Source organism: Myxine glutinosa, chromosome 1, assembly GCF_964187855.1.
Source record: "Myxine glutinosa chromosome 1, kmMyxGlut1.1, whole genome shotgun sequence".
NCBI lineage: Eukaryota > Metazoa > Chordata > Myxini > Myxiniformes > Myxinidae > Myxine > Myxine glutinosa.
In genome coordinates this window covers 419,634,240-419,648,199 of record NC_136261.1, presented here as the reverse complement: position 1 = coordinate 419,648,199, position 13,960 = coordinate 419,634,240, and the positions used below count along the sequence as shown (strand labels likewise).

The following is a 13,960-nucleotide window of genomic DNA, read 5'->3' as shown; positions in this document are numbered from 1 at the left end:
CTTCTATTGTCCTTTATTCCCCTCCTGTCTGTCGTTTTTCACGTCACTTGCTTGTTCCCTCAGGAACTGGAGGTGTTTTGGGGTTTCGAGAAGTTCTTCACATTGGTCTACCCGGGACCAATCCTCACCTTACTATTGGCCACTTGTGGCACCTCTAAATATTAACCAATTTTGCTGACATTTTGTAGGATAACTTCTTGAAGTCTATGTAAAAACGGAAGGGTGGTCATAATGTTTTTATGAATTTAATTTTTTCCCATTCATTTGGGGACCACCCTAATGGACAACTCCAAACTCACAAAAGACTGATTATAATTGATCATAATGTGCCATTACATATTCATATTCACAATTTCATATACATATTCACAATAACACAGACAGTGAATTTGTGCTTTCAGGACATCTCTTTATTGTGAAACCCATCACAAATTCAAGTTTCATGAAAAATATAGGCAGGGGTATTCTTCTGATGAAAATTTTTACAACAAGGGTGTTCTGCCATTGAAAGATGTTCTAACTGCCATGGAAAGATGCCATCTGAGCATTACCAAAAATGGAAAAGAAAAACAAATGAATCAGATAGAAAGCAAAATTCCTAAACACTGGTCACAATCAAAAAACTCAAATGGAACTTGGCTGGATACATGGCAAGAACAGAGACAAGAATTACAAATTGGCAACCTCAGGAAGACCCTGAAAGAAACACGATGAGATCCAAATTCAGATTGAGAGATTAAGTTATATAACCATTTGAGTTTTTGGCATCGATTTTTCAACAATTCTCTGTTATGAGACGATGGAAAACCAAATGAGGAAATTTAACATTTTAAAAAAACTGTCATTTTCTTTAAACTTGGTCTTCTGACAGGAGTTTGCAGTCATTGTTGTGTACATTTTGATGACAGCCAGCCGCATGGGATCATGGGGTTCAAGGTGCCAGTTGGTTGTCAGGGGATACAGATGGTACTCTGAGAATTGGTGCTGACAAGGTGTATGCCCATAGGGATGTGCACTTTCAGATAGCTTTCTCCTTACTGGTTCACTGAATAACTTGCCCACTGCCGAGGGTCGCTTACAAGGGGGCACATACAACCCAGTCTGGGTAATGCCATGTTAATTTAAAAAACCTTTATCGGCAAAAGTTTTCCCACAGTCAGAGCACTTTTTACCCGAGCACTCCAGCATGGGTTGCACTGAGGAAGTTCAAGCTCCATTTAGAAATAAAATCCTTGTCACAAATAGAACATTTGTAAGGATGCTCTTGTTGGTTGTTAACTCCATAGGCGAGTATTAGGTGGTGGGAGGAAGTTCTCCCAGATCTCAAAATCTCCACCTCCTTTTTCAGTAAGGGATTATTATTCATGAACCAGTTTATGCAACTTCATTCTCAGAACTTTGTTCCAAGGGCTCTTTTTAGAATCCTCACTGAACCTCTGACAGCCTCCATCTGCAGCTTGTTTTTCGTGATATTTCACGGATTGCTTTTTAAGTACCCAGTTTGGGTTTTCCTGATCATCCGGAATCGCTGTTACTCTGATTATCACTGGTACAATTTCAGGTTTTTTCAATTTCAAAATCCTCTTAACCTCATTTGTCAAATGCTGGTATTTCAGATTTCAGTTCTCCTGCATGGATCTTCATATGCGTTTTCAACCTGACTTTATAAGAGAAAGCTTTATCACATATCGAGCATTTGTGAGGACGCTCTCTTGTATGGATCCTCATATGTAATTTCAAATCGCCTTTTCGAGAGAAACCTTTATCACATATCGAACATTTGTGAGGTCGCTCTCCTGTATGGATCCTCATATGCGATTTCAAACTGCTGTGATGAGAGAAACCTTTATCACATATCAAGCATTTTTGAGGTCGCTCTCCTGTATGGATCCTCATATGTAATTTCAAATTGCTGTTTTGAGAGAAACCTTTATCACATATCGAGCATTTGTAAGGACGCTCTCCTGTATGGATCCTAATATGTGATTTCAAATCGCCTTTTCGAGAGAAACCTTTATCACATATCGAGCATTTGTGAGGTCGCTCGCCAGTATGGATCTTCATATGTGATTTCAAACTGCTGTTATGAGAGAAATCTTTGTCACATATCGAGCATTTTTGAGGTTGCTCTCCTGTATGGGTCCTCATATGTGATTTTAAATTGCCTTTTCGAGAGAAACATTTGTCACATATTGAGCATTTGTAAGGTTGCTCTCCTGTATGGATCATCATATGTAATTTTAAACTGCCTTTTTGAGAGACACCTTTATCACATATTGAGCATTTGTAAGGTTGCTCTCCTGTATGGATCCTCATATGTAATTTGAAACTACTTTTTGTCAAGAAAGCTTTTTCACATGTCGAGCATTTGTGAGGTCGCTCTCCTGTATGGATCTTCATATGTTTATTCAAATTGCTTTTGGTCAATAAACCTTTATCGCAGACAGAGCACTTGTGGGGCTGTTTTCCAGTGTGGATCCTCATGTGTATTTTGATGTAACTTGTTGAAGCAAAATCCATTCTGCACACATTGCACTTATAACGAATTCGTCTTTCTGCAAAATTTTTGTGTTTGTTTAATTTAATATTAATCTTGGTGTTGCGAGGCCCAGACTTGTATTTTCTCGGAAGCGAGTCTTCATTATGTGATTGGTTCTTCAAAAAAGGCTTTTTCTTCACTGTCAAGCTGTGACTGGACCTTATTTGTTCCATATTACTTCTTGATTGTTCTGCAGAAACAAAGAACACAACATTAATTTTTTTTGTCAAAATCAAAATGCAAAATATTTAACACATATCAAAAAATATCTTTTCTCAACACAAGAGATTGTATGTTAATTTGTTGCATTTCCACTCACCAGTTGCAAAACAAGAAGCACTTCCGATTGTCATGTGAATATCGAAACCTTCCTTTGCAGAAGCACATTTTGAATCTTCTGTGAGAGATGAATCATTGTTGTGTTGTCTGCCTTCCATATTTACAGGATAGACATCACCTGTGTACAAATTAGCATCAGTCTTTTGTAGGGAAATGAGATTGAGAATTATCTTGAGAGTTCATAAAACATGTTACATCATGGAATGTGTACTTCAATTTAAATATAATAATGAAGTTAAAGATTGTTAAAAAGAAAAATTCCGGTTGTTAAGTGCTGTTGAAGCAGTCACCTACACCAGTCAGTTAGTCTTCTACATCACACTCATACACCACCCTATTTAAAATTTTCAAGTACTGCTAAACTGGAGGTTCGTGGAAGCAGCAAGAAGGTGATATGTGTGCAACAGTGTTCAAGTTTTATTTCAATTTAAATAATATAATTTGATTTTGATAAAATTTGATTGGATCTGCACATGCACAAGATCGGAGGTCACGTTTTTTCGAAGCTGCCCCGTGCGCTCACGTTTGCGAAGTTAAGTAATTTTTCACAATTGTGTTTTTGTCGAGATTGTATCTATCTTTCGGTGTGTGTACCTATAGTGTGTCTTTAGGAAGATTTTCGGTGTTAATTTTTCATACATGTATACTAAATCATCGGTTAATTCGTGTCGTGTATTCTGAGGCCTAGTGCTAGTACTAGTAGGCTTAGCCTACCGTCTCCGACCTTGTGGCTTTGTTTTCTCTCAGCGGTTCGTTGATTGTGCTGCAATTACATTCGTTCTCTGTTTTGTCCCAGTCGTTCACCCCATACTTCATTGTTTAATATCTCAACTCAAAAAAACAAAACAAACCCCCCCCCCCCCCAAAAAATATTTCCTTCTCAGTTCTTATTCGTTTATTTGTTGTCCTTATTTTTTCGTTCGTTCTTCGTTCACATTGTTCGTGATCACGTGATCATGTTGTTAAAGATGTTTTAACTTTCCCCTGAACACCTGTTTTCTGTCATATATTATAACACCATTTTCTTCTCCTATAAAAGGATGCTTTCGACTTGCTCACCAAATCAGTTCATTCCAAAAAAAAAATACCATCTCTGACAGTTCCTTTTTTCTACATTCCGGAAACTCTCCAGCACTCCACCCCTCCTTCAGCATCCTCAAACGTATTTTTGACTCGAAGGTCTCAAACTCATTTTGCAAGAAATGTTCGTTTTCCAGTAATCGTACATTTTTCAAAATCCAATCTCACCCCTCCCCTACAAATCTTCCACATCCCCCCTTCCCTCTAAAAACTTCCCCATCCCCATCCCCCCTCCCCTCCAAAACTTCCCCATCACCCCTCCCCTCCAAATCTACCCCCTTACCCCTCCCAATCACCCATCTCTTTCAAATATTCCCCCTTGCCCCTCCCCTACAAATCTTTCAAATCTTCCCCCTTGCCCCTCCCCTCCAAATCTTCCACATCACCCCTTCCCTCAAAAACTTCCCCATCACCCTCCCCTCCAAAACTTCCCCCTCTCCCCTCCCCTCCAAATCTACCCCCTTGCCCCTCCCTTCCAAATCTTCCCCATCACCCATCTCTTTCAAATCTACCCCCTTGCCCCTCCCCTCCAAATCTTCCCCATCACCAATCTCTTTCAAATCTTCCCCATCACCCATCCCTTTCAAATCTCCCCCCTTGCCCCTTCCCTCCCCTCCCTCCCAAACTCCCCGACACCCCTCCCCTCCAAGACACTTCCCTCGCTCCTCCCCTCCTAGACTCCCCTCTCACGCCTCCTCCTCCTCAAAGCATCCTCCCCGCTTCTTCCCCCTTCCAAATTTCACCTTCATCTCCCCCAACCTTCTGCCTCGCTCTTCCCCCTCCTCAAATAACACCTCACTGTGCCTCACCCAATCTCCATCAAACCTTTCCCCCCCCCCCCCCCCCCATTCTTCCCTTTCTCCAAGCTATTCTGAAATCTCTTACACACCTTCAACAGCTCTCCCTACCTCTTCCTCCTCTTCCACATCTTACCCTACCCCTCCCCCCCCCCATTCTGTATCTGATGCTCCCCCTTCCTCTTCATTAGCGATATGGACCTCCAACATCCAGGGCCTTCGCTCAAACTTGACTGATCTCTCCATACAGGTTGCTTCTGACAAACCAGATGTGATCTGCTTAACAGAAACTTTCCTCCTTCATGATGTCTCTGATTCCTTGGTATCTCTCCCAGGTTACTCCCTCCTCTGGTATGATAGGCCTGAGCCTCGTCCTGGAGGTGGGGTTGCTATCTTTATAAAAAGCTCTTCCTCGCTCGCCCTGCACTGCCCTCTCTCCACCTCACCGCAAGGAATACCTTTGGCTACGGCTTCCCCTTCGCTCCCACCTTTTGTTCATATGTGTGTTGTACCATCCACCAAACAGTGATGACTCCATCTACATCTCGCTGTCTGATAATATGAACCAACTTCTTTCTACCGATCCCAACCCTCTCTTCCTCATATGTGGTTATTTCAATTGTCACCATGCCAGTTGGCTGGGTGTGGGTACCTCTCTCACCATCCATGGCTCTTCAGCAAAGGACTTCTGCGACTCATTGGGACTGACACAATCTGTCAATTTCCCGACCCGGATCTCAGTCAACGGAGCATCTTCTCTTATGGACTTGGTTATGACTAACTTCCCTGAAAATGTCTGCTGCTCTTCTTCTACTCCAATCGGCTCATCTGATCATGTGCTTGTCAAAGTGGACATCTCTCTGACCATTCTCAGAGAGCCTCCTCAGCGTCAACGAGTCTGGCATTTCACTCCGGCCAACTGGCATGGTCTTCAAGCAGCCATCAATCATCTGGACTGGTCTCCCATCTCTACCGCCTCTGACATCAACTCATCCTGGGAATTCTTCCAAATTAAATTACTCTCTCATGCACAGATTTATCCCATCTCATGTTCAGTTGTCATACCCTTCCTCCCGTCCATGGTACACGGAATCTTGTGGTGAGGCTGTTGCCCAGAAACAACTTGCTTTCGTCTCCTGGAAAGCAAATCCAACGGAAGGAAATCTCATTTCCTTTCACAAAGCCCGAAACAAGTGTGCGTCCAGCCTCAGGAGAACCAGGAAACTATATCTCTCCGTTCTTAAGACCAAACTCTCTTATCTGTCTCCCTCTTCCAAATCCTGGTGGCATCTGGTCAAATCTGTTTCTGGTGTTTGTTCCCCCTCCATCCCCTCCCTCACCTCAAATGGCTAAACGGCTGACTCCGCACGTGAAAAAGCTGAATGCCTCAACGCTGTGTTTGCCTCTAAATCTTGTGTCCCAAACCCATCCCTCTCTGTACCCACCGTACCCAGCTGCTCCTGGACTCTGTGTCTTTTCCTCCTGACAAGGTGGAAAAGTTTCTGTCAACCCTCGACTCTGATTCTGCAACTGGTCCTGACGGCATCAGCCCATGGGTCCTAAAATCATGTTCTTCCGCTCTTTCACTCCCTCTCTCTGTTCTCTTCACCCTTTCTTTTGCTCAAAGTCATCTGCCATCACCTTGGAAATCAGCCAACATTACCGCTTTACACTAAAAAGGTGCAAAAACAGATCCCTGCAACGACAGACCAATCAGCCTGGTCCCTATCATCAGCAAGATTATGCAATTCCATTATGCTTCTGATATTAAATAACTTCACTCCTCCAATTGCTTGATCTCTGATCATCATTTTGGATTCAGACCAGGCCACTCTAATCTGGACAGGCTGCTTCTGCTGTCTCAAAAAGGAAAGTCTTCTGTGCTAAACAGGAAATAAGAGCCATCTCCCTCGACATATGTCGTGCCTTCTATACGGTCGGGAACTTTGCCCTGCTCACCAAACTCTCCTCTTAAGGTATCCATGAAAATATTCACGCAGGGCTTTCAGACTTCCTCTCTGGTCAAAGTCTACGTGTGGCCCTGAATGGAATTCTCTCATCTCCCCTTTCTGTCTAGGCTGCAGTTCCTCAAGATAGTGTTCTGGGTTCTGTGCTTTTTCTGGTCTTCATTCATGATCTATCCGACTCTCTGGGAAGTCCTCTCAATCTTTTTCTTTTTGCTGATGCCTCCACCCTCTGCCGCTTCATATCTCAACCTTGAGATTGGCAGGCAGTAGCCTCTTCACTCTCTGCAGACCCGATAAAATCACAAACTCGTCAAACAAGTGGAACATGACTTTCAATCGTGACAAATCTCACACACTCACTATGTCTATCTGAAAAGACCATCTGGAAAACCCTCCCATCTACTTCCTCAAAAATGCTCTCGAATAAGTTCAGTCACTCAAACTTTTGGGTCTCACTTTCTGCCATGATGTTTCCTGGGAAAACCACATTTCCAAGCTGGCCTCCAAAGGCCGAGCCGACTGGGCATCCAGCGTTGTGCAATGTCCTTTCTTGGTCCGAAATTCGAAATCCTTCCTTTCCTGTCTCCTTCTTGGTCCCATCTACAACTGAGCTTCTCACCACATATAAAGCTTTCATCCACAGCTTGATGGAGTACTGCTCTCCCCTCTGGGATGATGCTCCTTCCTCACACCCAACTCAACTTCATGCTGTAGAAACCAAAGCTTTTCGAATCATTGGAATCTCCCATGATGAAGCCTATTCTGATGGAATTTCACTCCCTCACTGCAGGCACGTTGGTGGTCTTTCTGTCTTCTATGGACTCCTCTCTGGCTGAGCTCCCCCTGCTCTGTCTGTGCTCTGTTCCTCAAGTAATTATTTGGGATGTGCAAGATCTGCCAGCAATCCTCTTCTGGTAAAACTACCAAAATCAAGACTCTCTGGTCACCTTCGCTCTTTCATTCCTCTTTTCTCCCACCTCTGGAACAAACTGCCACACTCTCTTCAATCCCATTCCTTCTTCCAGGTCTTCAAAACAGCTGTCCATCACCATCTCTTATCTTCCCCCATCCAAAACCTTGATCTTTTCTCCCCTCATTAAAACACCCCAAATCCACCTCTTTCATTCTCCAACTTCTTTCCTGAAATTCCTTGTAGTGTTCATTTGCTTTATACCATGTACCCCTTCCCACTCCCCCCGCCCAGAACTCTCCCTTACACAGATCTACACTATTCTCCATTGTTGTTGTGCTTGTATGCTTTCCCCTCTCCCCCCCCCCCCCCTCCCTTTATTTATTGTATGTTTTATGGGTCCATGCATGTTTTCACAAATAAAAACAAATAAAAGAAAATAGAGTAGAATTGTACTCCACAGCGCCTCCTTTGTACTTGTTCGAAATCCGTGGGTGTTAGTGGGTGTTCGTCAGCTATGAAAATCCGATTCAAATTTCAAGCAAATCAGATGAAAATTGAGGATTTTATTAATTAGAAACAGATGTTGACCTTTGGCCTATGTTGACCTTTTGGCCTATGTTGGTTTCATAAATAGTCGGTGGTTGAATTCAATAAGCTGACATGAAAATCCTATTCAAATTTCCAGTTAATTCGATTAAAATTGAAGATTTTAGAAATTTGAACAGGTTGTTGAGTTTTGGATAAGTTGACCTTTTGGCCGATGATAATGTCAAAAATAGTTGGAGGTTGAATTCGGTCCGCGAATATGCAAATCCTATTCATAATTTCAGGTCAATTGGATGAAAATTGAGGATTTTAGAGAATTTGAACAAAGTGATTAACCTTTGGCCTATGTTGGCCTTTTGACCTAAAAATAAATCGAATTCTGTCGGTCCACCAACTTTACCATTTGGTGAAGTTTCATGAAGATCGGTTTAAATGTGTGACCTGTCGGAAAGTATAAGTGTGCGGACAGACAAACACACCAACTGGGGTGATAGACACACTTGTCAAAAAAAATTTTTTGCAAAGAAAAACAGACAGACAGACAAACAGACTGGGATGAAAACATAGTCTCCATCCACCTTTGGTGGCAGAGGTTTAAAAAAAAATCACGTAACATAAAGGTTACTTCTTGACATTCTATGTTGTATTTAAAAAATACATCACGTACCAGACTTGGGTGATAATCCATCATCCTCAAATTGGAGACTGCAGAAATCATTGAGCCCGATTCCACCGAAACCAGAAACGTTGTCCCTCCCGGTGCACATCTTGGGATCCGAAAATCTTTTCACAGAGACATAGGATGTTATTCAGGAACTTTCCAAAGCTGACGAAAATACTTCCCAAAAGAGAAGAACCTGCAATCTGGACATTTTGCAGCTTCGAAAAAGAATTCATAAATTTACACAAGTCAGCATACAGCCAAGGATACAATGCTTATATTAATCACAGAAAAGTTATACATGTTATTTCTTTACTCAGTTTGGAATGATTTGTGTTTTATTATCTTATCCAATTTGATCAAGTATCCAGCAAAACGGTAAGCTTGATCACTACATTTAGACTGACAGTATACGTAAGAGCCAGCCACACTCACCTTTGAGCTGTGAAGCATGGCCACAAATAAATGATTTGCCAGTACGTTATCTTGATGAGCCAAAAATAAAGGGGTAAGCTGCATCAGCCACTCTAATTCCATGTATTTGTGACAAAAACTGTCTTCAAAGACCTGAGCAGCACATGGATGCTAAACTAGTTCGAAGGTGATGTGTTAATTGATGTGTCATTTATTGATGTGATGTAATTGATGTGATGTGCATACTTTAGACAGATATCGGCATCATGTCGCATTCAGAGTCAGAGTTTATCGTCTTGTTTAACACACCTACATAAAAAACCTGTTTTTATTTTCCTCTCACTGCAATTGTCTCACACACATGCACCAAGGAGTCTCCACTTTGCACCAAGGAGTCTCCACTTTGTTGGACGTTAAACTTTTCAGGTTCAACACACATAATCCTGTCATCTCAGAAACGTACAGTTATATGTCGCTGTCTGAAGTCATGGATTAAATAAAATATAATAATAACAACTTTATTTGGTTCCTTATTTTCGACGTTTAAGCCTTAAATACAGAGTGCTGCTTACGTCAGTGGGATACCTGGGTTTGCTTCTGAGAACCAATCAGATCAATCCGAGGTGGGATGGGTGAGAGGCCGACTCAAAGAGTACCATTCAAAGTTGCTTTCAGTTTATTCCTGGTCTTTGATTTTGTGCCGGTCACAAGTGAAAACCCTGACTCACACAGGTATGTGGTGGTGAAAGGTAACAGGAACTTGATTGCCCGCTCTGACTGAATCCCCTTTCACTGTAAATCGAAACTTAATATATCCGGGGTTGTATTTTCTGACGATGCGTTTCACCACCTTTTAGCAACTCCTGAAGTTTCGCCACCATCAGCGGTTTTTCTTTTCAGTTAACGGTCCATGTTTGTTAAAATAAAATACAGTAAAAGTAAAATACAGCAGCTTGCCTTTTCGTGTGAACACGAGATACCCGAGACGTTCTCCATGCCAGAAACACCTTCAATCAAGCAAATACGGTCAATGGCGAACCTGCAAATACCGAATCCGCGAATGTCACGAATGTCATTTTAAACAAAATCATTCCAATCACAAATCAATACAACAGCATTAATATAACTTTATTTCGTGAGGTAAATTTTACAAACACTCGTGAGGTAAACTAATCACCTACCTACTCAGGTGGGTATGATGTCCACGGACCACGTGGTTGCACCTTCCGGCCCACTGAAGGTCGCGACCGACTGGTTGAGAATCTCTAGTCGAAACGACTTTTTAAGAGAAGATTCTCCAACTTTAGTTTTGGATGCAGCAGATGGGACCGACAATATTTTCCGAACCAATTCGACATGGATCCCTCATCCATCCATCATCTACAACCTTTATAACACCTTCTCATTTGGAGGTCACATTGGATATACAAGTTAATTACAAAAACTTTCTGCCTGTTTTGTAGTTAAAAGGAAGACTGAGGTTTAACCATCGTTGTATGAAGTTTAGTGATGACGTGATATAAAACAATGTTGTGAAGAAAACAAAACGAGTGAAAAACACCTCATTAAATGATCAAATACCTCAACAAACATTGAATAAAAACTCGTTTACTTATATTCATTCCCGTCATCAACGAACAGAATTTCTTTTTTATCTTTAGATAAACGTTTTACAGATCTTTCTCAGTATTAATAATAAAATGAGAATCTCCGAACATGAACCTTTGTCTCGGCCACAGCACGAGGGTGACAACATCACCCGGAAGTTCTTCGTCGTTGTTGAATACTTCCTGTTTACGCACATCATTCTTTCTCCTCTTCGAAAGAAAATTGTTTGTGCCGCCAGCAATTTGAGTGTCACCACAACATTACAGTGCGAAAATAAAAGCGAGGATTAAGCCTTCTTCTTCTTTAAGTTTAAATGGTGTTTCAGAGCCACGAGACTCTATATACGCCACTTGCCTCGGCTAATCACTGAGGCTGATGTTCCTCCACAACATCCACAGCTGAAGTTCGGCTGATGCAAATAATTACGGGAGACTTTATGTTGTTTAACCCGCTAATTTTATAAACTAGCGTGACTCGGCACGCTCTGCGTGGCTCACCACACGTTGCTTCAGAGGGATCGGCATCTTTGACCAATTCAGTGTTTTTTGGGTCTTCAGGGTCTTTTGGATCCTCTGGGCCTTTAAGGGTATTTTGGGTCTTTGGGGAGTTTTGGGTGTTCAGGGACTTCAGGGTCTAAAGGGTATTTAAGGGTCTTTGGGGTCTTCAGGGTGTTTTCAGGGTGTTTTGGGTATTCGGGATATTTTGGTTCTTCTGGGTCGTTTGGGTCTTCGGGGTCTTCAGGGTATTTTGGGTTTTCAGGGGCTTTTGGGTCTTAAGGGTATTTTGGTTCCTCTGAGTCTTTAATAATATTTTGGGTCTTCAGGGTCTTTTTGATTCTCTGGGCCTTTAAGGGTATTTAGGGTCTTTGGGGTCTTCGGGCTCTTTAAGGGTCTTTGTGGTCTTCAGGGTGTTTTGGGTGTTTTGGGTCTTTTGCGTCTTCAGGGTGTTTTGGGTCTTTGAGGTGTTTTGTGTCTTCGGTACCTTTTGGGTCTTTAGGGTGTTTTGGGTATAAAGGGTGTTTTGAGTCTTTGGGATCTTTTGGGTCTTTGGGGGCATTTGGGTATTCAGGGTCTTTTGGATCCTCAGGGCCTTTGAGGGTATTTTGATTATTTGGGGTGTTTTGGGTCTTTGGGGTCTTCAGGGCTTTTGGGTCTTTAAGGGTATTTTGGGTCTTCAGGAGTCTTGGCGGTCTTAAGGGTCTTGTGGGATTTAAAGGGTCATCAAAGGTCTGAGGGGTCTCAGCATTCTAAACATAATTAAGAGGGTTAATTAAGAGGGTGTTAATTTTATTTTAAGAAGAAGAAGAAGACGTTTTCGTCGCATATAAGCATACATAATGACATAATCATATACTTTTGCTCTATTATAATAAGATTACAAAACCGATTTGCAGAGTCTTTAGCTTTGTCGGCTCAGTGTATCTGGTACACCTGACCAGAATCCAGATTATCCCTGTTGTATCCTGGAGAAGCACACATACCGAGTATTCCAGTCTATTATTCCAGTATTCCTGTCAAAGTACTTCTCATTGTATGTGTATCGCATATCTTATTGATAATAAATTCATTACAGAAACATTTTTCCTCGGGGAAGTTGATCTAACTCAAAATTTCGCCTTTATCCGTTCAGCAGCTCTGGAGAAGATGTCGAAAGCTTATGACGTCATAGGCAATGGCAGCCAATGAAAGTCAAAATTGCAGAAACTAAATTCATGATGCACTCAGTAAATTGGTATCTACAATGAGTTAACGTTTCGTAGACACCTCTCAGGGCAATGATCTCCACAGCACCTGCACGGATGTCCCGATGATCCACAGTTTCTGCACGGATGTCCTGACGATCTGTAAAATGGCGCTCTCTCCACTTGCTTGGCTGGCTTACTCTTCCTACCCCGCTGAAGTCGGTTCATCGCTCCGTCCTCTGTTCTTGCTACTTGGCTGACCATGTGCTCCTTGTTAGCTTTACCAGCTAATTCGTTCACCAAACAATTTCCTCAGGCATCTTCCAAAGATAAAACTGCTTTTCATAAGAAATTTGTTTGTGTTGTCGCCATTTTCGGGTGAAGTCCGGACACAAAACTGTCCCTTCGGGCTTGATGTAGAAATCCTTCAAATGAACGTAGAGAAGGAAGCTGCTTCAATCGTATTATGAAGTCAGCCACAGACTCATGCTCAACTTGGCAGACCATCCAAAATTTGTGTCGCTAGGCAGTCACAACGGGATTAGGAGTGAAGTGTTCTGGGTTCACAACAGGTTTAGGAGTGAAGTGTTCTGGGTTCACAACGGGTTTAGGAGTGAAGTGTTCTGGGTTCAGGGGTTAGGAGTGAAGTGTTCTGGGTTCACAACGGGTTTAGGAGTGAAGTGTTCTGGGTTCACAACGGGTTTAGGAGTGAAGTGTTCTGGGTTCACAACAGGATTAGGAGTGAAGTGTTCTGGGTTCACAACGTGGTTAGGAGTTAAGTGTTCTGGGTTCACAACGGGGTTAGGAGTGAAGTGTTCTGGGTTCACAACGGGTTTAGGAGTGAAGTGTTCTGGGTTCACAACGGGGTAAGGAGGGAAGTGTTCTGGGTTCACAATGGGTTTAGGAGTGAAGTGTTCTGGGTTCACAATGGGTTTAGGAGTGAAGTGTTCTGGGTTCACAATGGGTTTAGGAGTGAAGTGTTCTGCGTACACAATGGGTTTAGGAGTGATGTGTTCTGCTGACAACCCCTTCAACCCACCAACACCAGGAACAGGTTGGTCTTTTTCTTCGGCGATTGCAATTACCGCCATAAATGCATCACATCTGTCCACGTTGTAATCAAAGCGCTCAACTTTCTCAATGAAGGCGCCAATATTTCTGATCCTATGTAAATAGGAGTTTCGAGTCCAATGTCCGAGTCTGAACCTGTGGAGGATTGCCTGATTTGTTCGGGAGGGTCGAAGAAGCGAGACAGATGATACGAAGATTTGCAACTTATTGTCAACTGCTTTGCGCAATCTGGTCGTCGCTGTGGCCTTATGATTAGCCTCAAGAAGACTGAGGCTGTGCTTCAGCTGAGAACAGAAGGTGCGAACACTGTCCCATTCATTACCGTCGATGACATGCCACATAAA

The 13,960-nt window shown here is 42.4% G+C and overlaps 1 protein-coding gene across 1 annotated transcript; it reads right to left on the bottom strand.

The window, feature by feature from the left end:
* Window positions 1-391: 391 nt before the first annotated feature.
* LOC137419594 (uncharacterized) lies at window positions 392-11,028 on the bottom strand. The gene is made up of 5 exons (XM_078771072.1): window positions 10,438-11,028; window positions 10,214-10,295; window positions 8,849-8,964; window positions 2,859-2,996; window positions 392-2,729 (listed from the first exon to the last, which is right to left on the bottom strand). Exons 3-5 carry the CDS (start codon window positions 8,946-8,948, stop codon window positions 1,591-1,593), a joined length of 1,377 nt encoding a protein of 458 aa, XP_078627198.1. The 5' UTR covers window positions 8,949-8,964; window positions 10,214-10,295; window positions 10,438-11,028; the 3' UTR covers window positions 392-1,590.
* Window positions 11,029-13,960: the final 2,932 nt, after the last annotated feature.